The following is a 24,833-nucleotide window of genomic DNA, read 5'->3' as shown; positions in this document are numbered from 1 at the left end:
CAACCAAGGATAATTTAGTGCAAATAATACATGTAGACCAATAGAATTTTAAGTCTGATGAGTAATCAACCAATGTGTGTCTTCTTTCTCTCTCTAATCTACTTGGTAACAAGTACCCTTAAAACTGAGGGACTGCTACTGTAAAGCTGTGTGTGAGGTTTTATATGTCCATATTTAGCCTTGGCCACCTGAGCTGGGCATCCATCTTTCTGTTACAGTAGAGGGAACTGAGGGTTCAGAAAGAGAGCTGCCATCACACAGAGGTAAGGAGCACAGCCTCTGTCCTGATGGACATGCGAACTACCACCAAACATGTGGACCCAATTCTAGCAGGACAGGAGTGCTCTGTGCCCTGGGATATGTACTTCCATCCCCCTTAAAAAAAACAGCTTTGCACTGAGGATTTGGTTTCCCATCTTTCCTTGGAAGCACATGGTGTGACTTTTGGCCTGGGTCTTAAAATACCTTTAGTCCAGTCCTCTTAGAGCAGAGTGCCAGAGCTCTGCATGGACGGCATAAGGAGCAGGCAGGGGAGGTCTACACAGTCTTTCTTCCTCCGGGACAGAGCCCTTCACCTCGATTCAGGAGGGAGCAGGGAGTCAGTCCTCCAGGTTGTTGGAAGCAGTTGCTGGGGCTTTGCTACAAATTGGGCACCCCATTTGATGGGAACATTTTCAAGGGAAGACACACAATTTGCTGAAAAGTGCTAGCTTGGTTAAAGCATCATTGTTCTGTTCATCCATCAAGGGAAATCTATCTGTGTTTGTTGTTTGAACAAAGTATGCCGGGAGTATGTTAACATAGCAGCTTAAGAATATTTTTATTTATTGGTCAACATGACCCATCCTTGGGGTGCCCCACGTTTTCAGAGTTTAAATGCCATCTTTTTAGTTAGGAGTTGAGGGTTGCGGGTTGAGGGGAGCAGGGAGAGGCAATGGGAGCAGCAAAGCAATCTACAGCAGGCACAGCTCCGAATGAGTCTTTATGGTATAATTACTATTTCCTCTTGGAAAGGCTGAGCAAGATTCTACACATTTCATCCATGAGAATGCTCAAACTCCACCCTCTTCCCACTCTCTTAAAAAACAAGCAGCTTCACCCACACATCCAATAACTCAGTGAATCAAACTGTCTCAGCCTTCTACACATTGGTTGATGATGGTTTCTGTACTCAAAACACATCCTCCCAGATGACCTCCAGGATCCATCTATTGAAATCTGGTGGTCTTCTAGGCACGGAACCACTGTATGACCCAGCTATACCACTCCTTGGTATTTATCCTGAAGAATTAAAGTCATCTTATTACAGTGATACATGCATACCCATGTTTATAGCAGCACAACTCACAATAGCCAAACTATGGATGAATGGATAAAGAAATTGTGGTATAGATACACAATGGAGTTCGATTTGGCCATAAAAAAATGAAATTATGGCATTTGCAGGAAAATGGAACTAGAGACCATGTTAAGTGAAATAAGTCAAACTCAGAAGGCTAAGGGTCATGGCTTCTCTCATATGCAGAAGCTAGAGAGGAAAAAGCAAAACAAAGTGGGGGTGGATCTCCTAAAAATCAAAGGGAGGTCAGAAGAGAAAAGGGACCAAGAGTGGGAGGCAAGTGGGGGGGAAAGGGGGAGTGCTGCAGAGTGATATTGGTTAAATTATATAATGTGTTTATGTATGAATATGTAATACCCAACAAATCACATCAATATGTACAACTACAATGCATCAATTAAAAAAAGGTGGAAGAAAAAGAAGAAAATCAGTGGTCTCTGAAAGCTCAGATTAAAGCCAGCTCCTTCAGAGTTCTTCTTGATGACCCCCTTGCTAGAAAGTTTCCCCCCTCCCTGGTCTCTCAGTCATTGGGTTTATGGGAATCTCCCATAATCTCTTCTTATGGGAATCTTTACAAATTTACATATACCATGCTAGATGTGGCTCCAAGAGCTTCATATACGCTATAACCTATGTAATCCTCAAAATGACGCTACTGTGTAGGGAATAAACATTATTTGTTTGGCAGATGAAAAAAACTGAGGTAAAGTTCAAACAATTTGCCTAAAGTTCCTGTAGGAAGGATTTAAAGCCAGACAATGTCGTCCCCAAGTTGTGTTTCTTAAATTAAGCTACGTTGTCTTTCCACATGAAGAATGAGCTGCTAAACAGGGGAAACAAGAATCCTCCTTTTTTGGGCACAGGAGAGTGAACTCATTTCCATTGATTAGTAACATGGAGATGCAAATGAACATACCATCTTGGTGTGATAAGGTCAAGAGGATAGAATTTGTAACTATAAGGGCAGCTCATGCAATCATAAGGCTGCCTTTCCAAATAAACAGTTTATTACCGGACCAATAATCAGAATCACCTTTGGTGTCCCACTCCCAGCTTGGGTGAGATTAGTTCAGCAGGGTTTTCAGTGAGGATGGAGGGAGCTATATTGTGACCTGACTTTCTCCAATCCAGTCTTTTCAGGAAAGATGTGCTATTTTGATTTCTGTTGCTTTGATTTGTGTCTATTTTTTTTTTTTCCAATTTGTTCTGGACTTGGAAGGACAGGATATGATTATTACAATTAACTTCCCAACTCTTGCATTTGATAATATCCCAAATACTAAATTCAGTTTCAAGTGACATTTTGAGGTTATATTTACAAACTCAAAGATACTCAAAAAGCCAGAATTAAACCTGAACTGGGATTGTAATGATATGGAGAGAACAGAAGGAAGATGGATATTTATGCCATCCCTCCCATCATAGATACGTGGATAGACTGAAGTCAATGGACTGGGGTGGGCTGGAAGGGGAAGGATCTGGGACCTCAAATGACCTTTGGTAAAGTAAGTTATAGAGCTTTCGGTCTAAGAAAAAACTTTATTGCTTCAGATTAGAGGTCAGCAGGCTAGAAAGTCTTCTGTTTTGCAAAAAGTTTTATTAGAACACAATCATGGCCATTCATATACATGCCTATGACCTATGGCTGCTCCTGCCTTCCATGGTTGAAGAGCTGCACAGAAACCTGACAGATCATTTGGTCTGTGAAGCGTAAAGTTTTTTTCTATCTGCCTCTTTACGGAAAAGAATTTTTGGACCTGTGGTCTAGAGTTAGGAAAGTGACTCAAATAGCCTGCAGGTGAAGGGAGAGCATGGGATCAAAGGAAATAAGGACAAAGAAATATGCTTGGAGCTGGGACCTCTAGTGGGAACCAAAGATGACAGAAAACAAACTAAGGTGGAAACACCTCTTATGCCTTACCATGCAGGGTCCTTTCCCTTGTGAAGTGAGCAATGATATAATCTTTGATACTGAATTACATCCACTTAGTAAATTCCGAGAGGGTGAAGAAAGTGGTTTTTTTTTTTCTTCTTCTCATCTTTCAAAATTAGTAGCACATAAACAATGTAAAACACAAGCACTGGTAATCAAAAATGTTTTAATGATTAATGTTTAGACATTATTTAACAGTGTGGGTATATCCAGATGAGCTAAGCACACTTTGACAAGCACACTATTGAATGTTATAGTTTCTGTATTGAAATATGTAAAGACATTTGCAAACTAGTACCTAGGAATGAAGACATACATTTACAAATATACACATTCTAGATTTGATAAGGTAAATGTAAACAGATGCTGTGACTCCTTCCAAACAGAAAACCCACAAGATTAATAAGAGAACCAAACGGCTCCCTACAGTATGAATGTGCAAAATTAAAGCATGGTAAACTGATATTTACATAAATATCAAACCCACAATTAGTTTATACATTGTCAATGACCTTCTAAGATGTGTCATGAGTGGTTCAATGAATTTTTTTTTTCCAAATGGAGAAAGTACTCAGAGGCTAAACTCCAACACTTTTAAATGACACATAAAAGTCCTTATCTGTTTGACCACTGCCTCAATTTGAAGTGTAAGACATGATTTTAGATAAGCAGTCTATTGTTTTTAAACAAGTGGTTCTAAACAAATCTTTAAATTCTAAGTAGAAAAAAAAAATCACAGATGCTATTAGATTTACATTAAACAGGTTATCTCTCCATCCAATTTCCCAGTTCTCTTATGCTGTAGCTATCTGTTTAATTTTACCTTATTTTTTTTTAAAGTTCTCCCCTCTCCTTTGTTAATTTTGGTAAACTAGGCACATTTAAAAGGAAGTCTGTCAAAACAGATAGCAGTACAGAAACCAATCCAAATTTGGACCCTAGCAACCAGTTCATCTATGGGACTCTGTCAAATGGTAAATACTCAATCATCTCTTAAAAAATACCAACCTCTCTCTCACTGGGTAAAGCAAAATGGACCTTTGTTTCTTATATAAAAACACTTAGCACTTCAGAAATTAAAAATGGCCTACTTACCCTACACTCTTCCTAAAATCTTGAGGACAAAGAATATATATTTAAGTTTCATCATGACTCCTTTAGAGCTCCCCACCCCCAATTTTAAATTTTTTTTTACATTATTAATAGTGGCACTCAAAATAAAAAAATAAGATCTGTTAAAAAGTTAAACTGACTGTTCCACTAGATTTGAGCCTGCTTGATTGAAAGCCAATATTATAAAACCGAAGGTGCCGTTTCTGATTTCACATCTAGCCAGTCACTTAAAATGACGTGTTACACGCTCGTTTCATAAATCACGGTCTTTGATTTTTCTAAACAGAGCTATTACAAATGAATATAAACTTGAAACATATCCTAATTTAAACTAATAAGCTTTGGGCCCTGCTTTTTAAATTTTAAGGCATGTGTGTTTCTCTACTGTAACAACACTGTACAAATTTACATTTACAATCACATGCATGATCTACAGTTTAAAAAAAAAGTTTGGATTACAGTGTGTTTTAAATTGTGAATCACAATTCAGCACCTATCATGTTATAACTAATAAGGCAACAGCAGTGTCGAGTACTACGGTAACACTCCCTTTTCCACAGTCTAGCGCAGGGGTCGACAAGAGCCCGGAAATGTGAGAAATCTTATGCCTACTTGTATAATCTGTATACGTATTCTAGGGGTTTTGAACTGATGAAGGAGGTCCTACACAAATCACACTATTGTAGGCCGGACTAGTTACAGCAGCTGTTAACGAGCGTTGGGCACAAATCATTGTGCTTACAATCGCATGGCATGTCTGGAGGTGTTCGACTCTGCCACTTCAATCCTTCCGTTGCTTCCTTGGCTTCGCGTTGTTTTCCAGGGAAGAAAAGCTGTTGGTGTGTCCATTGACAGCAGTCACAGACCCATTCTGGTGGTCCTTTTGGTAGCCTCTCCTCCGAGAGGCTCCTTTCTTGTTGTAAGTCTGAAATGCAAAAGGGCAATGACAGCCACGTGACCATGGGGAGGTTTTCTTTACTAGGAATTGCATCCCTGACACTAGGCCAAATTTCCTTTAGTAAGAGATAACTCTTGAGGTCAAGTAACCCTGTGCCAGCTTTTTGCTCTGGTTTAATCACTCTTCCATTGTTCTGAGGCTTAGGCTGAGTTTAAGTTCCCTGAATCACAGGCTACAGTAGAAATACTGTTCAAACCATCAAAGAAAATTGTACACTTCACTCACTCTGTCTTTTTAGTATCTGATTCTGAATGGCAGACGATATGGCTTATGTGGCCAGATTAGTTTCTTTTGCTAGGAAGTAGCTCTCCAGAAACCCATGTCCCTTTCTTAAAATTTTCTCACTACCTCAGCAATTATTTCTGCCCTTTGTACAAAGTGCTATGTTTCCGAAAGCAATGAGGCAAAGGCCCTAACGTTTAACCACCTGTGTACCTGGTATGTTCCACAGTGTAGTCATAAACTATCAAGCCCAGCAGAATAAAAATGTAACAAGTTATGCATGGGTCAGAGAAGAGAAGTGGCTGAGCCCCCAGTGGCTGCTCACACTACAGGATTTTCCTGACTCAGGACTCATGGCCTCTACTCCTTGGCTCCAGACCTCCTGTGTCCTCCTTCCCTAAGTCTGTGTACAGTACAACTACCATACACAGACAACAAAGTCAAGAACACACATAATCCAAGGGTGATAGGCTAAAGAAGATTCAATGGTGTCCACCAAGTGGTCAGTCTCCCTTGGAGGTAATCTGTCCAAAATGGATCCTTCTGTGAGCAAAAACCTAATCATGTGCTTGGAAGTTAATTAAACCCTCAAACTTGAGCATATCCACATATCCACTTGCAAACAAATCCACGTATCGGTGGATATGTAAGCAGACAGACAAAAGGAGCAGCTTTCTATCTATATCTGAGAACTGTGATGAAAATTTATTCTGAAGATTCATTTAGTCATGACATTCTAGATAGCAGCCTAAGACTTGTGATTGAAATATCATCTCTCCTCCTATCTCTGCTGGAGATCAGAGACAAGCAGTTCAGCATCTTGTTAACAGTTCTGTGCTTTCCATTTGGATTGCAAGACCCCTTTTTCCAGAATCTAGAAAAGATTTCAGCTACCCTCCAACCCAACAAAGGCTCCGTTAGAGCATGAATGGAGCACTTCTGGCACCCAAAGTGGTTCCACATGACCTTGTTAAAAGATGGGATGAAGGCTTTTGTTGGAAAGACCCCAAATGTCAAGTTCCAGCGAACAGTGTGATTTACCTCAATGTAAAAGTTTGTGAAGAGAGCAATCAGGGAAATCATGTATGCAATCTGGAAATATAGCCAACCAAGAGGGAATGCACATGGCCAGATGACCCCACAGCTGGTCTGAATGATTGTCAGCACAAACTGAACCTGGAGGAAGAAAAAGGACATAGATGAGCAGTCACAGCACAGAAGAGGTCCCATGCCAGATGCACTGGGTACCCAGCATCCCCAAGTTTCTGAATCAACATTTGCTAACATTTCTGTATGTATGGCAGGTACTTCACGAACACGATATACATACTACATTTGTCCTAAATGCTGTGTGTGAGTTTTCTACGTTCTCCCTCTCCCCCCCAAGCTCCTTGAACCATTTTCTTCAAAATTCAAGGATGCAGTGTCAAAACAAAAACAACTTTTTTACCTTTTTTTTTTTTTTTTCCTTAAAGACAGGAGGGAAGGATACGGGGTGGGGGTGGGGGGTGTTTAAAGGGAACTGGTGATGTTACTGCATTATAAACAATCCAACTGGACATTCTTTCTCTTCTTTACCCATGCACCCTTTGGTTTGGTGAAGACTGATGAGCAGATTTAAATTCTTGGCAAATAATGCTAAGTCTACAGATGACTGCTAAAGAGCAAACCCTGAAAGCACATGGTGCTGCTTGAAGACACAGTATAAAAGGGTTAAAAAGGTGTATGGGCTACTGGAAGTACACCTACAGGAAAAACAACAGAGGATAAGGATCTGCCCACTAGATTTCTGGAAGTTTCCAATGCTTCAATAAAGAGAATATATAATTGTTCCCCCTCCTTCTCTCTTTTTTTGGTACTGGGAATTGAACCCAGGGGTGCTCTACCACTGTGCTACATCCCAAGTCCTTTTTATTTTTTGAGACAGTCTTGCTAATTTGCCCAGGCTGGCCTCAAACTTGTGATCCTCCTGCATTAGCCTTCCTGAGTCACTGGGATTACAGGAGTTTGACACTATACCCAGTATACTCTTTTTTTAAAGTTAGTGCTCTAGGTTGAGGAGTAGTTGAGAGTGATGTTTAACATAAATCTAAACAGATTCATGAGCACAATCTTCTACTTTAAAGTACAGAGCCTAATGGGCAACCAACATCTTCAGTTTGTTCTTTCAAGTTCTGCTTCTGCCAGAGCCATATTGTGCATCACCAATCAATCTCTGCATCTCTTCTCCTCAGGTGTAACAAGGAGGCTAACGAACAATTATCCCCCTTCCAGGTGGTGAGAAAAAATTAACAAGAACTGTATAGCAGCTGGCAGAGGTGTTAATGAAATGTCAAACACTGGAGTAGCTCAGAAGGTTTTCTCAAGATTGTTATATTGAAAAACCACAAATGACAGGGAGGGATCTGAATCAGCTTGGTTGGTTTGGGAAAATGTGTGAATAAGGTACGACAAGGCCTGAGGGTGTGATGTCTACACCCCTCGGTCAGCCAGCTTTGGCCCACTGCCTCCATGTCCTCATCTACAAAATGGGAACAAAAAATATAGTCAGGCTACTTGAACAATCCATGTAAAATCATTAATTTAGTTAGCATGAGTGACTGACAGTATTTAACATTTGTAGGAGTAGTTGCAGTATTAATAAATAGTTCAAATAATTCACAAGGGGAGAGAACTGGGGCTTATAATATACTGACAACTGGGGAAGGCTTAAGAAAGTTTGGTGAGAAATAACTATCGAGTGCACACAGTTCTGGCCTGTTCTGGCAGGATAAGTCTTGGGAAGGGACTGTTGTCGGAAGCTGAGCAGGAGCCATTCTCACCAACAGGTGCTCTGTTACTTGGGGGCTGAGAGGTCAGCTGGCAAATAACAAGCTATAGGCACCCCGGATGCACAATACTCCACAGCTCCACCTGAAACTCCTGAGAACACAGTTTCCACCGTGGATTTTGGACTATAATTAGAAAACCCAAATAATACACACATGTGCATACATGTGTGTTTGTGTATACAAACCAAGAGTGAAGAACTGAATGTGAAGTTGAGAAATTGGATTAAGCCTGCCCTCCCTCATCCTACAATTCAATTAGCTGCATGTCCATGGCAGTTTCTCCACTCATTAAAAATAAGAACATTCCCTGATCTGCCTGTTTCACTGGATTAAATGAAAAGGGTGGGGAAGAAATATCTGAGATGCTAGTAAACCATAAGGATGGGAAGAGGTCTGTGTCTAGCAGGGAGCAAGTCCTGGGGGAAATGGGCCGAGTCACTCACCAGCTGTCCCTGAGTGATGTACTTCTTCCACCAGAGGTATGGGCGCATGGAAGGTACAGATGACAAGCCATAGTACGAGTACATGAGGACGTGGATGAAGCTATTAAGTGTGGCACCGAAATAAGCTGAAGGTACAGGGGGGATTTGGGAGGAGGATGTATTAGCATTTTATGAATAACAGGTGAAAAAAAAATCCAACATACATTCTGAGCCAGAAAGAGAGCTGCTTTTGAGCAGAAGCAGCAGCAAGCACTGCATGGATGTGTAAGGAGAGTGTAGTCCCCAGTAGGGCAGGCAGCCATCAAGATGCCTTAAGCCCCGGCAGGGGTCAGCTAAGTCTCAAGGTAGCCATCTGACACAGAAGCCGTCATTCCATGTGCCATGCTCTGGCACCTGCAGGCTTGGCTGCCAGACACCCCACACTCCCAGAGGCAGCTGCTTTTTCTCCATGCCCAACTGCCTCAGATGTGTTATTCTGAAGGTCGGGGGCAGACAGCTGATGGGTGACATGCTCAAAACAAGCTGTTTCCACACATTTGCTGAGGTCTGGAGAGGCCTTTGAAGTCACCTTCTAATTATTCCCCAGTACTGCAATGCTGAAGTCATGGTTTTTATTAATAACAGAGTCCAGTGTCAGTTCCTTAGGGATGAAAGATCCATCTCATCACATGACCTCCAATTTCCAGTAGGACCACGGGTTTTCAGACTATCTGTCCTCCTTGACAGTGAACAATAAAACAATGGCACTAGCACTTTCCTTGTGCAGCTGGAGATGGACAAAGCAGGTGCTAGGGAATGAGCTTCTACTGGCTGTGACAGGAATTGGCCTGTGACCTTGGACGAGTCAAGTCCACTCTCTGGTTCAGTTTCTTACCGACCAGGTGGGATTTAAAATTTGAAAATTAAAAGTCCTTTTTTCCTATGCTGGGAATTGAACCCAGGGACACTCTACCAACTGAGCTACATCCCTAGCCCTTTTAATTTTTTATGGAGATAGGATCTTGCTAACTTGCCTAGGCTGGGCTTGAATCTATGATCTTCCTGCCTCAGCCTCTAAAGTAGCTGGGATTATTGGCATATGCCATCAAGCCCCACTAATGAGAGGTCCTCTAAATGTAAATAAGGGCTGTCTCTATTAGAATGTTGGTCAGTCATGAGGTCTGAGTGGGGAAACACTAGGGAAGCAGGGAGCTAAACCAACCCTTCTAAGGTCTCGATTTCCTTCCAAGCCCAAAGGAGCTGTATTTGCAATGTCCTTTCTGGTTCTAAAACTTTAATGCTCTATGGAGCTTGGTGGACTGAGCTAATCATGGGAAGTGCAATCCTAGAGAGGAAAAAAATCCATGAACAGATCTAAAGTTCCTCAAATTCTTCAGTGTTAGAATGATAAAAATTGTGATCCAGACATCTGTTAAAACTCTCAAGTTGAACTTGAAGGCAACAATTTAATTTCTGGAAATTGAGACCTTAGCATACTTCTATCATATTTGACACAAGTCAGAAAACATGCTTCTGATGACGGGAAGACCACACTTTATTAGAACATGTAGAGACCTGATGTATGACCAGCCTGCTTCCTGGCACGTACTCGGTGCTCTGACTCCATTTTCCTGGTGTGGCTGTCAGGCAAAACACTTTCCACACTGTAGAGAACCAATATTTTGACAGAACCAGGAACAGCTGCCTCTATGATGAATGCTGTCTCCATCCCTTAATTGGTCCTAGGCTGGTATCCCCCTCATCTCACTCCATCACCACAGGATGTTCACTAAGCTAGAAAAAGGTTGTGTGCACATAGGCCGCATAAACTGTCGTTAAAATCTACTTGGACACAAAATTCAAAAGCTTAACCTAGGGATCTACAGAAACAGCATCTCTGAAAAAATCTTAGTTTCAATTCAGACTCTGTTCACACCTGTTCCCAAAGCCTCCCCCTCTCTAATACTTACAGTGGCCACATGGTACCCAGTTCATCACAAACCACCAGATGTTGAACATGGTGGCGTGGTGGTAGACGTGCAGGACTGTGATCTGGTGGTTGTTCTTGCGCAGGATGAAAAAAAATGTGTCCATGAATTCTATGAGTTTAGAGAAGTAATACCACCAAAGGACGCGGATGATCTGAGACAAAGGGGTCAAAGGAGTAAAGGTTTATCTTTGATGCTGCTCTGGAATATTGCCTGACAAGTTTCACTGACATCCCAGAATCCAGTACCAACCCAGAGAAGCCCAAGTGCTCCACTAGCTTCTAACACCTCTCAGGTGTCACCCTGGTAGCTCTGGTCACTGTGAATGCCTTGAACCAAAGGACATGTTGGTGGGTGGGAGGATGGGGGGACGATGGGGAATTGAAATGACAACAGGGAAAGTCTTCAAAGGGCCCCTGACCGTCTTCAACACTCTAATGATAAGAAGTGCAAGACTTAAAACTCTGAAGGTGACTTACTGCCTCTGGAAGTAGTCTGCAGAGCTATTAGTAGAGAAAAAACTGCTAAAAAGATGCATTTGATTTCAGGGGCTGACATGGGCAGGTGACATAAGATATGGTAAAGGAACCAGAACTTGCAACGTCTGGTCACTGCCCAATTAACATGTCCAATAGATATTCAAAGGAAATGCCTGCTCATACTGAGTTTCAACTGTTAGCCTTTTATTTGAAAAACAAAATCTCACAGTAGGAGAATTCTATCTTTAAAACCATTAATGGAGAAGGTACTTCTAAGAGGGATTTTAAGTTTATTATCCTTATGATCCCACTTATGTAAACAAAAAACATGATAAATGTCTGTGATTTTTCCCTGTCAACTGATAACAGGAGTTATTTTTATAGAGATGGTGGTTTTAGTTTTCACTTTATACCTTTCATGTTCAAATTTTCATACCATGTATACACATTGCTTTTCTGACTCTTTTAAAAATATCAACAAGGATTATCTGAGAGGGGAGGTTATGGTCAATTCTGTCTTTTGTATAAACCAAACAACACTTATCTAATCAATATTATTTATGAGATACAGTACCTTCATGTCTGATTCTCCCGCACTGCGTGTGCCCTGACAAAAGAAGTTGTAGCTGCCTTGCCACACTCCTGTCACCAACTAAAAAAGAGGGGGGAAAATCACCCACAGTATCAGAACCATGTAAAGCACTATTCAATTAAATTTCTTTGGTTTCATAATCTGTGAAGATTTACTTTGGGCTGTGCTGAGGCAACTGCTCTAAGAATAAGCAACCATGGGGAAGTCTGAAGGAAGAGAAAACATCAAATACTTGAACCTTCATTTCACAAAGTGTGGGCACTTTGGCAGATTAAGTGGGAACCTGGGAGTCATTTCCAGGCTGCTGCCTGCAGAGAACCTCCTTTATCTGGTTGTCTCTCTAAAGAATCCTCAGTTCATCACCAGCTTGGACCTAGCCCACCATCCCAAGCCAGCTGCTTCCAATGACTTTCCCTGCACCAAGGCAGAGCATCGAAATTACAAATCAGACAAGAATCACAGGGTCAGGGTGAGGCATTTCTGACCTAGCAGTTTGGCATGGGATCCAAGAATCTGTAATTTTACCAAGTTCCCAAGTGGTACTGAGGATGATTTTTGGGGAACACAATTTGAAAATCACTGGTACAGGTCTTGGGAAAATTCAGTTCAATTTCATTTTCCTCATCATTTCCTGTTGCTGTGTCATCCTCTGGAGCTATGAATTAGACTTCTGCAGACTGCACCTGTATCTCATAATTCACTTGTAGTAGTTAGCATTTTGGTGTCAAAGGAAGGACCCCAGAACTGGGGTGCAATCTCTGTGTTACCATCCTGCAATTATCCCTACCTCACCAAAGGAGCTGTTTCCTCCTGGACACAAGAGAAGAAATGACCTTAATGGCTGACACAGAAAGTTTAAGTTGACCATTTCATGCTGTCCATCCACCAAGTTCCAGACTGATACCATGAGATGCTACAGTTTGTCTCTGTAAACTGTAGCTCACTGCTCCTTTTGAGCTTTCTCCTGAAGCCCAGAGCAACCTTGAGTTTTCCTGGTGACCAGCTGCTGCCAAGCAGGGGAGAAATCTGAGATGACCTGCCTTGAGCCAGATTCTGTTCAGTACACAGTACAGGAAGGCCACAGGTTTTCAAAGTTGCTCCCACAACCAGCAACATCAGCATCACACAGGAACTTGTAAGAAATGCAAACTCCTCAGCAGTCATCAAGAACACAGACAATAATAAAGTGCTGAAGAGGATGAGAAGAAAAAGGAACACTTTTACACTGCTGGTGGGATTGTAAATCAGTTTGACCACTCTAGAAATCAATATGGAGGTTCCTCAAAAGATTAGCAGTAGAACCATTATATGACTCGGCTATCCCACTGCTCGGAATTTATCCTAAAGAATTAAAGTCACCACACTACAGTGATACGCGCATACAATATTTGCAGCAGCACAATTCACAACAGTCAAACTATGGAACCAGCCTAGGTGTCCATCAACAGATAAATGGTTAAAGATAACGGTAAATATACACAATGAAATTTTATTCAGCCATAAAGAAAAATAAAATTGTCATTTTCATGAAAATGGATGGAACTTGAGATCATTATGTTAAGCAAAATAAGCCAAACTCTAGCTTCCACATTTAAATACACAAAACTTAAGACCTGCATGTATTCTCTTATATGTAGAAGCTACACAGGAAAGGAAAAGAAAGATGGGGGTGGGAATCTCATGAAAATCAAAGGGAGATCAGTAAAGGAAAGGGATAATGGGGGTGAGCAGAAGTGCTAGGGAGTGATACTGCCCAAATTATATTGTTATGTTGTGTGCATGTATAAATATGTAATAATGAATCCCATCATTATGTATAACTATAATGTTATATAAAATTATATAACATTTTAAAAATGTGGAGGGAAAAAAAAAAGAAGTGGGCTGGGGATGTGGCTCACGCGGTAGCGCGCTCGCCTGGAATGCGTGCGGCCCGGGTTCGATCCTCAGCACCACAAATAAACAAAGATGTTGTGTCTGCCGAGAACTAAAAAAAATAAATAAATATTAAAAAATTCTCTCTCTCTCTCTCTCTCTCTCCCCCCCACTCCCTCTTAAAAAAAAAAAAAAAAAGAAGAAGTCTAAATTCTTGAACCCATTTCCATACCTTCAGAATCTAAAACTCTGGGGTAAACCACCAAGGCTAGGCCTCAGAGTCCTGGATCACAGACCCCTTTGAGAACCTCATGCTGTGGTTTTCAAAGTATAGTCCCACACCCCCAGTCCCCCACCAGGAACTTGTCAGAAGCAGTCTCAGGCCCCACTCTAGATCTTGCAAACCAAAAGCTTCTGGGTATAAAGCCCCCTGCCCTTTATTGTGGTGTTAGGATTGGAATTCAGGGCCTTGTCCATGCTAAGCAAGCACTCTACCATGGAGCTACATTCCCGGCCCTTTTAATTTTACTTACTTTTGAGACAGGGTCTTGCTAAATTTCCCATGTTGTCCTTGAACCTGAGGCTCCTCCTGTCTTAGCCTCCTGAATAGCTGGGATTACAGATGTGTGCCACCATGACTGGTCCAGTGGCATGTTTAATAGGTGATTTTGACGAAGTTTTTTTTTTTTTTTTTTTTGGCGGGGAACGTGGTGGGTACTGGGGATTAAGTTCAGGGGCACTTGACCACTGAGCCACATCCCCAGCCTTATTTTGTACTTTATTTAGAGACAGGGTCTCAATGAGTTGCTTAGTGTCTCTCTGTCGCTGAGGCTGGCTTTGAATTCAGAATCCTCCTGCCTCAGCCTCCCAAGCCACTGGGATTACAGGTGTGCACTACCACACCCCCAATGCAGTTAAGATTTGAAAACCATTAGCTTAAAGCTGTGGTTCCCATTCTAGCTGCACAGCAGGACTACCTGAGGAGCTTTAAAAAAATGACCAGTGCCTGGCCTCACCCCAATCCATGAAACCAGGATCCTACAGTCCTCAAGGTAATTCCAGCATGTAACCAGGGCTGGGAACCAAAGGTTTCAAATTATTGAACTTAAAGTAGGAAATGGTTTGCCTACCAAGAGTGTTTTGGGAAAAAGAGTACAGAACCCAGACACTCCAGCTACACCCCCACTGCCCTCGAGCACAGGAGTTTAGCCTGGTGAAAAACGCAGATTCCCTCCAAGTACAGCAGGTTCAGACAAGGGTCTGAACACATACTGCTGTAATTCCATCCAGTCTGACCTCAAAAATAAATGCCAGGCGTGGGTGTAGCCACTGAACTCACACTGAACACTTGGCTTAGTATCTGATTTTTCTTCTAACATCCTTTGTGCTGTTTTCCTTCTGCTTCATCATCTTCTACACACAAAAAAGCATTAAGAGTTAACACAGTTACTGTGGCTAAAGAACTGCACTGGGATTCTGTGCTACTGGACCCACGTAGGGAAACATCATTTTATAATGACAAGCTCTGTGGATTAGGAGGAGGCTTGAGTGGGAGACCAGCACCTGAGGCAAGATGGCCAATTCCCACAGGTCCTTGTCATTTTCACTGTCAGAGATGAGGGTGGACTAAATTATCTCTAATGGTTCTCAATTCTATTCTTCAATTCTCCATTAGGACTTTAAAAACAGACTGCACAATATTCTATGTTCTCTCTGAAAGATCAGTACCTACACACTTTTTTGGTCTTATACCTCCCAAAGTCATCACCAGTTAAGTAGGTCACATGCAGACTTTTCAGAAGTTCTGAGATTCAAGATACAAATGAGTGGAGAGGAGGAGGGTGTGGAGTCCTGAGGAGACCTGAATGGAGAGAGGAAGTACTGTCCAGGCACTCTTTTCTTTTCTGCCTTTATTCTACTCCTCATGAGGGAACTGATGAGCCACTTCTGTGGGTTGAGGACACAGAAAGAGCAAAGACACTTTCTATTGAAATATTCACTTAATAACGCAGTAAAGTTTTCATGAAGATAATTTTATACAATTAAAAATTTACTAACATGATTGTCTTCGTTAGATTTAACTTTTGAACTTCTATCATCTTAAAAATATTATATCCTGGGACCTACTGTTATCTTTCTTTCAGCTACTATTTTGGTTTGTAGTGTCCTGAGATGTTGTAAGTTGATTTTTCTTTTGTCAACTTGTAACTGGATGGGTAGTGTGTGCACATGAATGTACAGGTACAGATGACTGCATTCATGGATGCCATGTTCAGTCCAGCAGGGTGGGGAAAATAAAGGCACTCTCTGGAGAATAAGAGAACAAATCTTCCCTTTTAATTCTGTAGGTGCCTTAATCTTCGGCATGGGTGCTGATTAAGGGGCTCTTGTTAACTCAGCAGATGGGACTCTCCTGACATCTGCTTCCTTTCTTTTGTCTTCCAGAAGGAATATAGGTGCTACTGCCTTGCTTCTTTAAGCTAATTAAGCTAAATTTTCATTTGCCCTTCTCCACTGCCCCCGATAAATGGTGGGGGGGAGTCCCTAGATAAAATACTGTCTTGGAAAGGTGAAGAAACTCAAGCCCTCACTGGGTGGTGAATTCCTTGGCCACTGAAGCATGAACCAGCTGCACACCCAGGAGGCTACTCATTCTGTGGTCTTTCTCTTGGCCAGGGCTGAGCATTCCTCTTCTACCTGTACAGCCCCTGTGGGGGCCTGAAGCTTCACTGCAATGCTCTTTCCATTGCTGTTGCCACTTCTCCTGGGGCTACAGTGCCTCTCAAACCATTAATTCCATGTTTAAAACCCTGAAGAGATTCATCATTGCCTTCAGAATGAAACCCCAAATCCTAGGCACAGTGTTCAGGTATTCATGTTATTCTATAATTAACCCTAAGCTTACCTTTCACTATTTCCTACCTATAGTCAAACCAGATCTCTTTCTATTTTCCAAACACCCTGTACTTAACTACTGATAGAAGGGGGAAAACTGTAGGCTGGGCATTAGCCCATTATATCCTAGCTTCTGCATGCTGAGCCAGGAACCTTGGGACCAAGGTATTCTAATCGCTTTAAGCTTCAAGTCCCTTACTCTTCAAATGGGATATATGCTTTTACCTCAAAAGGATGTGATTAGAAGTCAGTGAGAAGAAATATGTCATGTTTATCTTACCCACATGGTATATAGGATAAGTATAACAAATGCTGGCAATAACCATTATTTCCCTTCAACAGAATGTTCTCTGTACCCACGTACCCCCAATCTCCAGCTCTCAAAATCCTCTTTCAAAGTTCAGTCAAACTTCTATTTTCTTCATGATTTCTCCCTTGAGGACTGCACACTGGAGTTTATTTCCCTTCCTGTAGATTCACCCTGCTACGACTTGTAGTTATTTGATCACATGCTCCTTTCAGCCTTCGTGCTCTGCTTTAAGCTCTTCTGTAACTTTCTGGAGGGTGGTGACTGTGACTCCCACATCAATAGGTTCAGTACAGGAAGTAAACAGGAGGTGCTAAACAAATATTTGCAAAACTAATGACAAAAGTTTAAGACACTGCATTTCTTTCACCAAAATCCATGCCTAATGTTCCATTTGCAGAAAAAAAGCTTTACTTCATTTTTACTTTGCAAATGGAGAAATTAAAATGCCAGAAAATACTTCAATAAGGCTTGAATATGATAATGGACATCTGAATTCTGTTTATAAAAGGAAAACAATTCCATATCAACATTCATTCTGGGGATATTGAAATTTTCAAATATCCTTGGTTTCAGAAGAGAAGGAATTTAACCCACACTGACCAAGGACCTGATTTACAAGTGTGTTCATCTAAGACTATCAAACCTCCATGAAATGGGGGCAGTATAGAGGCTCCCTCCATCCTCGTGAGAGGACACAATGTGCCCATGGGTAGTGGATCCCAGAAGCTCTCAAAGCATAGGACTGATCTTCCCTCCAGACCACTAGGAACACACCAGTGGAGATGAGGCTTCAATCAAAGTCATATTAGCCACTATTTCCTTTTAGGGCTCAGGCCTGGCTTCTCGCCAACAAGTTTCCTTGGTTAATGCCGGAAAATTCATCATGCTGCACCTAAGAGATACTGCAGGGGCAGAGGGACCCAGAGATGGACAAGCGAGACACTGAAAGTAAGAGCAGTTGGCTACCTTGGGCTTCTATATATAAGCTCAAAAGAGGGCAGGACCATGCTAGTGTGAAAAAGCAGGCCATACCAAATCACCTGCCACATTCCCAACTCTCCATACCACCAGCTACTCCAGGAACAACCCAGGAAGCATTATTTACATGGCCTTTTCCAAGTAACCAAGATATAAGCAGTACCACTGTAAAACCTTATGTGCTTTCTCCTTCCCTGGAGTAATGCAAACTTTAATTAGGCCAGGAGCATGTGAAGGGCTATAATTAAAACACAGAAGCTTTTTTTCCTCCTTAGGAGACAAATTCAATAGCCAAAGGTGGTTTAGTACATCTTTTCAACAAATGAAGAAAATTTAGGCAAGTATCACAGCTGAGCCTGGATGTTAAAAGTCGTGGACTCAATCACTTTTAGTGGGGAGAACTGACTTTTCCCAGTTAACAACACATTTAACCACAAATGAAGTATAACCTTTAGCAGGGCACTTTCTGGAATGCTACCAAAGCACCTCAGGAAATAAAGTCATTTGAAACACTTAAAGACTAAGTAGAAAAATATCACCCTGGTGGCCCTTATCAGACCTTCACCCTAACATTCCAAGATCTCAGAGCAATAAGATCATTCCTTTCCAAAGGGGATGGTGGTGGCCTTTATCAGACCTTCACCCTAACATTCCAAGATCTCAGAAAATAAGATCACTCCTTTCCAAAGGGGATGGCTCTTTTAGTGATAAGAGTTAGCTAGATGATCTGGAGACTGTCCTCTAAACAGAATGGAATGACAGGCAATAAAAACACTTTTTTTCTTACTTGAATTCAACTGCATCACAGGGCCTGAGGCACTTTGCTAAGCCACACTATTAAGAGCAAGCAGAGCTGACATTTTTCATAGCTTTGATCATTTTTGTGAGTTCCCAAGTATATAATTTTTAGATCTGGTACAAGCACATGTTTTAAATGAGAAAAAGGAGATGAAGAAGTGATACGGGTAGCCTGAGGCCACACAGCTTCTTGGTGGTTGGCACCTTGGGACTAGGACACAGGAATTCTGACCCAGTCCAAGTGCACCTCAGACAGAAGTTCTAAGCTCCTCTGACCTTCCTTGTCTGTTTCTGAATTCTTAGTAAGGGCATGATGGAGATACATTATCCCTGCATAATTCTGGAGAAAAGTAGACCTTTAGCTATATCTTCATCCTGAGCAGACTTTTGGTTTAAAATTAACTACCAGGGGCTGGGGATATAGCTCAGTGGTGGAGCACTTGCCTAGCATGCAGGAGGCCCTAGGTTTGATCCCCAGTACTAGGAAAAACATTTTAACTGTAAGCTATTACAAAATTAAAAGCACCTATATCCTCTAGTGGTTTAGCTGACCAATTTTGGCAGTGCCATTATAGAACACAGTCAAGCCAAAGAACATGGCTTTGAATTTCAAATCTCTCATGTCCCAGTCCATTAAGATAAATTAGCATCTAAGCTCTCCATAAGTGCTTCTTCCTTCTCTTTATGTCCAGGAAAACCCTTGGGTTCCAGATGAATGGCATCCTCTTGGTTAAGTCAGACAGGTTCTGTACATTTGAGAAGTCTTTAGAACAATGCACAAAGAATTTGTCCTCAGGCCAACCTGAAACAGGTATATCTAGCATCTTCAAGTCCCAGGCCCTGCCCTTTTATGCTGTAGGTCTTTTTTTCTTACTGTCCAGACTTCCTGGAACTTTCCCCCAGTAGAAAGTGAAATGAACATTAAGGGAATAAGTCTAGTAACTGGCATAAGGTAGCCACTATGTAAGTCTTTGATATGATTCTAGCAAAAGGGCCCATAACTAGGTCTGAAGTGGTGCTGCTCCAACTATAAGGAAGCCCTCTTCAAAGAATTCCTTGTTTAATTTAAAGAAAGGTCTCTAGCCCACCTACTGAGTCTTGCTTTGCAGAGTTAAGTCTGTTTTAGTAGAAGATCTGAAGTGTGATGTGCACCTTTTTCACACCAGCTGCAAAGCCAACTAACCAAAGGTCCAGAGTCAGTTTGGAGGAGTGTGGCCTGGCTTTGGGCCAACTCCAAAGCTTCCTCTCTAGGGAAGGCATTCTTACTCTCTCCCTGGGTGTGAATGAGGAGGAAGGGAGTGTGGGCTGTATCTTCTTCCTTCTCCCCACTAGGAGGCATTCTCTCAGGGCAGTGTCAGATAAACAGAAGGCCAAGTAAACGGCCCTCTCATTCCTGAAAGAAGTTTCTTTCTGAGCAAGGGATTTCAGTTGTAAGGGAACTAAAAGTGACAAGTATTTTAGGCATTAAACAGGCGTAAATAAGGGATGTCTCAACTTCTCTTTACCTCTGTTAAATGGGCAAAAGGAGAAGAGCAAGTATTTTTTTTTCCAAAGTATTTTGGTAAACAAAACAATTATTTTATAAAATTCAATAATAAATTGCCAGGTTATTCAAATGTTTTTCCAAATCCTATTTTCCTAAAATAACACAGTATTTTAGGAAAGCCTGAAGCAAAAGAAAAACGAGTTTAAAATATAATGCTTCTAAAGCAACTGCTCTGTGGTTCCATTAGAGGACCTTCCAAGCTGAGCCCAGAGAGGTGCCTGCCAGGTGCCTGGGGAGTTGCTTTAACAGCCCCATAATTACAGAGGTTAGAAAGCACACGCGTAACGTCCAACCCATCAAATGCTCAACTTCTTTCATCTTTCCCATAAAGAAGCATCAGAAATCTTCAAAGGATGATTCAAAGAAAAAGCAATACTGACTTCTGGTTTTGACAACATGGTGAAGTGAGCAAAAGCAGAACCAACTCCACGATAAACAACATGCTACATAAAACACAATCAGACTCCAACACGGAGGACCCCTACCTAACAAAGGGGCTTTTCTGCTTCAAAAAATCTTTCTGCAGGAAGGAGGAGGTCAGTGTACATTCAAGTCCTTTCAAAACCTTTCTTGTTTTGGGGAAAACATATTTATCTAAGATGATCCCAGTAATACTAGTTTGAGAAGCTTAACCAGGACATTCAACAGTCCTTTGTTTTCGTTTTAAATGTGTAAAGAAATTTAACAGACTTAATCATTATTTCAAAGGTATGAAATCACAGAGGTAACTATAAGCAAAGTTTTTAAAGTATGCTTTAAAAAGCAATATTAGAGGGCTGGGGATGTGGCTCAGTGGTACAGTGCTCGGCTCGCTAGCATGAGACACTGGTTCAATCCTCAGCACGACATAAAAATAGAATAAAGATATTGTATCCACCTAAAAAATAAATATTAAAAAGAGCAATATTAGAGTAATCATTAAGTTTGGGTAGATATTTATCTTGGAGTTAAAAAAACACAATGTTTCTGTGTTTTAGAATGAAAAAAAAAAACAAATAGTGAACTTTCAGAAGTAGAAGATATAGGGAGGGGAGGGGGGATAGTAGAGGATAGGAAAGGTAGCAGAATACAACAGTCACTAATATGGCATTATGTAAAAATGTGGATGTGTAACCGATGTGATTCTGCAATCTGTATTTGGGGTAAAAATGGGAGTTCATAACCCACTTGAATCTAATATATGAAATATGATATGTCAAGAGCTCTGTAATGTTTTGAACAACCAATAATAAAAAAATAAATATTAAAAAAATAAGTAGAAGATATAATATTATGGTCACTTAAACCAAAACACAACAGATGGATAAAATAGACACAATTAGAAAAATGTTAAAAAAAAAAAGCACCTGGAAAGAAAAACATAACAAAAGATAAACTACAAATGAATAAAAAGGGGAATGTAATAGACTTCTCTGGAAACTTCAATGTGCTGGGAAAAAAAATACTTATCTAGAATTCTATGTTTTGATAAAATATTAAGTGTAAAGGCAAATACAATGGTGCTCAAACAGAAGCTGAGCATTCATTCCTCACAAAAGAAAGGACTTCAGAATAAAAAACTGAACCTTAAAGGAGAGAAGGGTGACAGGTCAACAGTGAGTGAAAACAACCAGGTAAGCATCTATGGCAATGGTGGTGACTGTTTAGGACCTCACAAAAAGGTGGACCTGAACACCTGATAAGGAGACAGGGAAAATGGGTGGATCAGAGCTAAAATCTTTTAAGGTCCTTGTACTCTTCAGGAGAACAGAAATATTTATTCACCTTAGGTTTTATGAAATCAAGGATGCATGTTAAAATTGCATGGGATACCATTCAAATAACAGACCTGGAATGAATAACTTTCCAATCACTAGAACATAAAACTTCAACAGGAAACAGGAAAGGAGGAAAAAAGGACAAAGAAAACATTCACTCAAAAAAAAAAAAAAAAAAGTTAAAGAACTTTCTCCAAAATAACAATTACATTAAATGAAAATGTATTGAATTTCCCCATTAAAAGACAAGACACTGTTATATTCAGTCATTAAACTTCTGGGTATATCCCTTTCCAAAAAAAAAAAAAGGTCACATTTGTACAAGGATACAGGTCTAAGTTCATTAAATGCAGAACTGTTAGGTGCAAAAACCTACATAAATAGTATGCCTTTCCATCCAAAGAAACATGGATGAAACAGCATAATACATTCTAGCACTAAAATAAACAGAATGAATAGATTTGAGTCCATAAGACAACATGAATTCATCTCAAAATGTAATGTTGACTGAAAAAAGCTATTTAAAAGCATATACAGTATACTACTCATGAAACTTAAGAAACACCTCAGAACATATTATATGTTGCCATGTATACATACATATGTAGCAAAAATATAAAAAAATCATATCCAGAAAGAAACATGAAATTTGAAAAAAGCCGTTAACTGTAAAAATACTGTACTTTAGATGCATTTTTATAAAGATCTCTTATTTATTTAATTCATTCCTTCTTTCCTCCCTCCCTCCCTGCCTTCCTCAGTGCTGGGGATTAAACCCAGGTCTCATGTGTGATGAGCACATATACTACTCAGCTACATCCAGAGCCCCATCTTCTCTTTTTTAAATAAAAGCAAAACCAAAATCAAACCAATAAAATATCAACATTCAGAGATGACAAAACAGATTAAGGTATCAGCTACATGGCTTTTAAATATTTTTAAACAACTCAAAAATCACAATTTATAATAAAAATTGCAAAGTGGAAGAAAGAATAAGTTTAGATTTATGTCAAACCAGATCCATCTATCCAGCTATTCATCTTTTGTTTCAAAATTTTGTGCCTGCACGTGCGTACTCACACACACACACACACACACACACACACACACACACACAATTTTTTTGCAGTGCTAGGTATTGAACCCAGGGCCTCACACATGCTAGGCAAGTGTTCAACCATTGAGTTACATCCCAGCCCCTTTAAAAATTATATTTTAAATGTTCTGAATATCTGAAAGATAATTCTCTCAGACTATTTTATAACATACAGTTCTAAATGCAAAGGAAAAAACATATAAATACTCAAAAACTAATTTTTTTGTAACCTATGATTTACCTTTGGTTATTTAACATGAAGATATGGCTCTGGCATTTGCCTTTTTCCTAATCTAATTCAGGATGTGGTAGAGTACTCATTCATATTCATAATGGAAAGGAAAAGATGTGGAAAAAATTTTTCCATTATAGGGTCTCATAAGGCAGTGATCTGTGAGTCTAGGTGCGGGGAGGGACAGGATGTCATAAGGTACATCATAAAAACACTCCAATTGGAAGGAGAGTCATATTCCTCTGGAACAAGAGGGAGGTCAAAGAGGCTTACAAAACGAGGGGGGAAAATCCCCACTCTGGAGATGAGTCCTCTCCCTCCATGTTCTGAACTTTAGTGGCACTGGGGTTCTGGAATGAAATCCCCAAAATTGATGTGGAGACTGCCAGACAGGAAGTTTCAGGTCTGAGAAGAGGGTACAGAAGTTTCTAAGGGATAGAGGCGGAGGAGAATGAAAAAGCCAAGTGTTGGGGTTTGAGAAGAGCTGACAAAACAGATTAAGAAAACCCAGGGAGCCTCCCTCCAGAGAGGAGCAGCAGTACTCCCAGCACAGCGTCCCTGGGCTGATCAAAGCCACACAGGCGGCACAGCGCCGACCCGCCTCCCTGGAAGTTGCTGATGAGTCCAAGGATCAGCTCATGAGGCACAGGCTGATCAACAGAGATGTTCTCTTTCAAAATCAAGCAATTAGATCCTCTCTGACTAGGGCTAAGAGGTCAGAAGCACAGTGGGAGAAGAGCAGACACATCAAAAAGGTTCCATGTCAGGGCACAGCAGCTGCCTGAGAGGGAAAAGCAGGTGTAAAACCCTAACAAAGGATTAGAAGTAGCTTTGATAGCTTGCTGAGTTGTGTGCATGTGCTAGCCAGTATTGGTAAGGGAGGGGTGTGTGTGTATGTGTGTGTGTGTGTGTGTGCAGGTCAGCCTGGTAGATACTATAGAATAAGGAAAAGTCAGAATTCAGCACTACAGATGCAGGGGTTCTTACCTTGCATCTTGGGGATAAGAAGGAAAACATACAGATAATTTGAAAAAACACCTGGACTTCTATTCACGTGAAATATGCCTGATCTCAGGGGCAGAAGGTACATGAGATTGTTACATCTGCTATAAGAGCACAGATTTACTCTTATAAGGCTGAGTAATACAAACCACGTTTCTCTTCTATAACTTGGAATTTTATTTCTGAATCTCCACCGCTGACTGCGACATAAGGTAACACCTACTAAGTTAATAAGCAAATGTTTTTTAAAATGCTTGCCATAAAAGCCTACACTCACAAACTAAAGCATACCATTATTCAAATACACTTCATATCAGGGATTTGTGGACTTTTCCTGAAAATAAACAGTAAGAGTAAATGAGATAATTAAAATACTTTTTTTTCTTTTGATTTGCATTAATGTATATGCCAATATGAACAAGTCCATATTAGTTCTACATTTTAAACTCATTTTCACAGTTTTAAAA

The 24,833-nt window shown here is 40.7% G+C and overlaps 1 protein-coding gene across 2 annotated transcripts in view; it reads right to left on the bottom strand.

The window, feature by feature from the left end:
• Positions 1-3,421: 3,421 nt before the first annotated feature.
• Positions 3,422-24,833, bottom strand: part of Elovl5 (ELOVL fatty acid elongase 5) — an 83,161-nt gene continuing 61,749 nt past the window's right edge. For both annotated transcript variants that reach the window (XM_076858588.2, XM_076858587.2), the window contains exons 4-8: positions 11,860-11,937; positions 10,789-10,960; positions 8,840-8,964; positions 6,607-6,741; positions 3,422-5,310 (exon numbers count right to left, since the gene is read on the bottom strand). In XM_076858588.2, coding sequence (XP_076714703.1) covers positions 5,167-5,310; positions 6,607-6,741; positions 8,840-8,964; positions 10,789-10,960; positions 11,860-11,937 — 654 coding nt within the window. In that variant the 3' untranslated portion in view covers positions 3,422-5,166. The remainder of the gene's footprint in view (positions 5,311-6,606; positions 6,742-8,839; positions 8,965-10,788; positions 10,961-11,859; positions 11,938-24,833) is intronic.

The sequence above is a fragment of the Callospermophilus lateralis genome, chromosome 6, assembly GCF_048772815.1.
Source record: "Callospermophilus lateralis isolate mCalLat2 chromosome 6, mCalLat2.hap1, whole genome shotgun sequence".
NCBI lineage: Eukaryota > Metazoa > Chordata > Mammalia > Rodentia > Sciuridae > Callospermophilus > Callospermophilus lateralis.
Note: the sequence above shows the minus strand (reverse complement) of the source record. Positions and strands in the feature narration are given on the sequence as shown.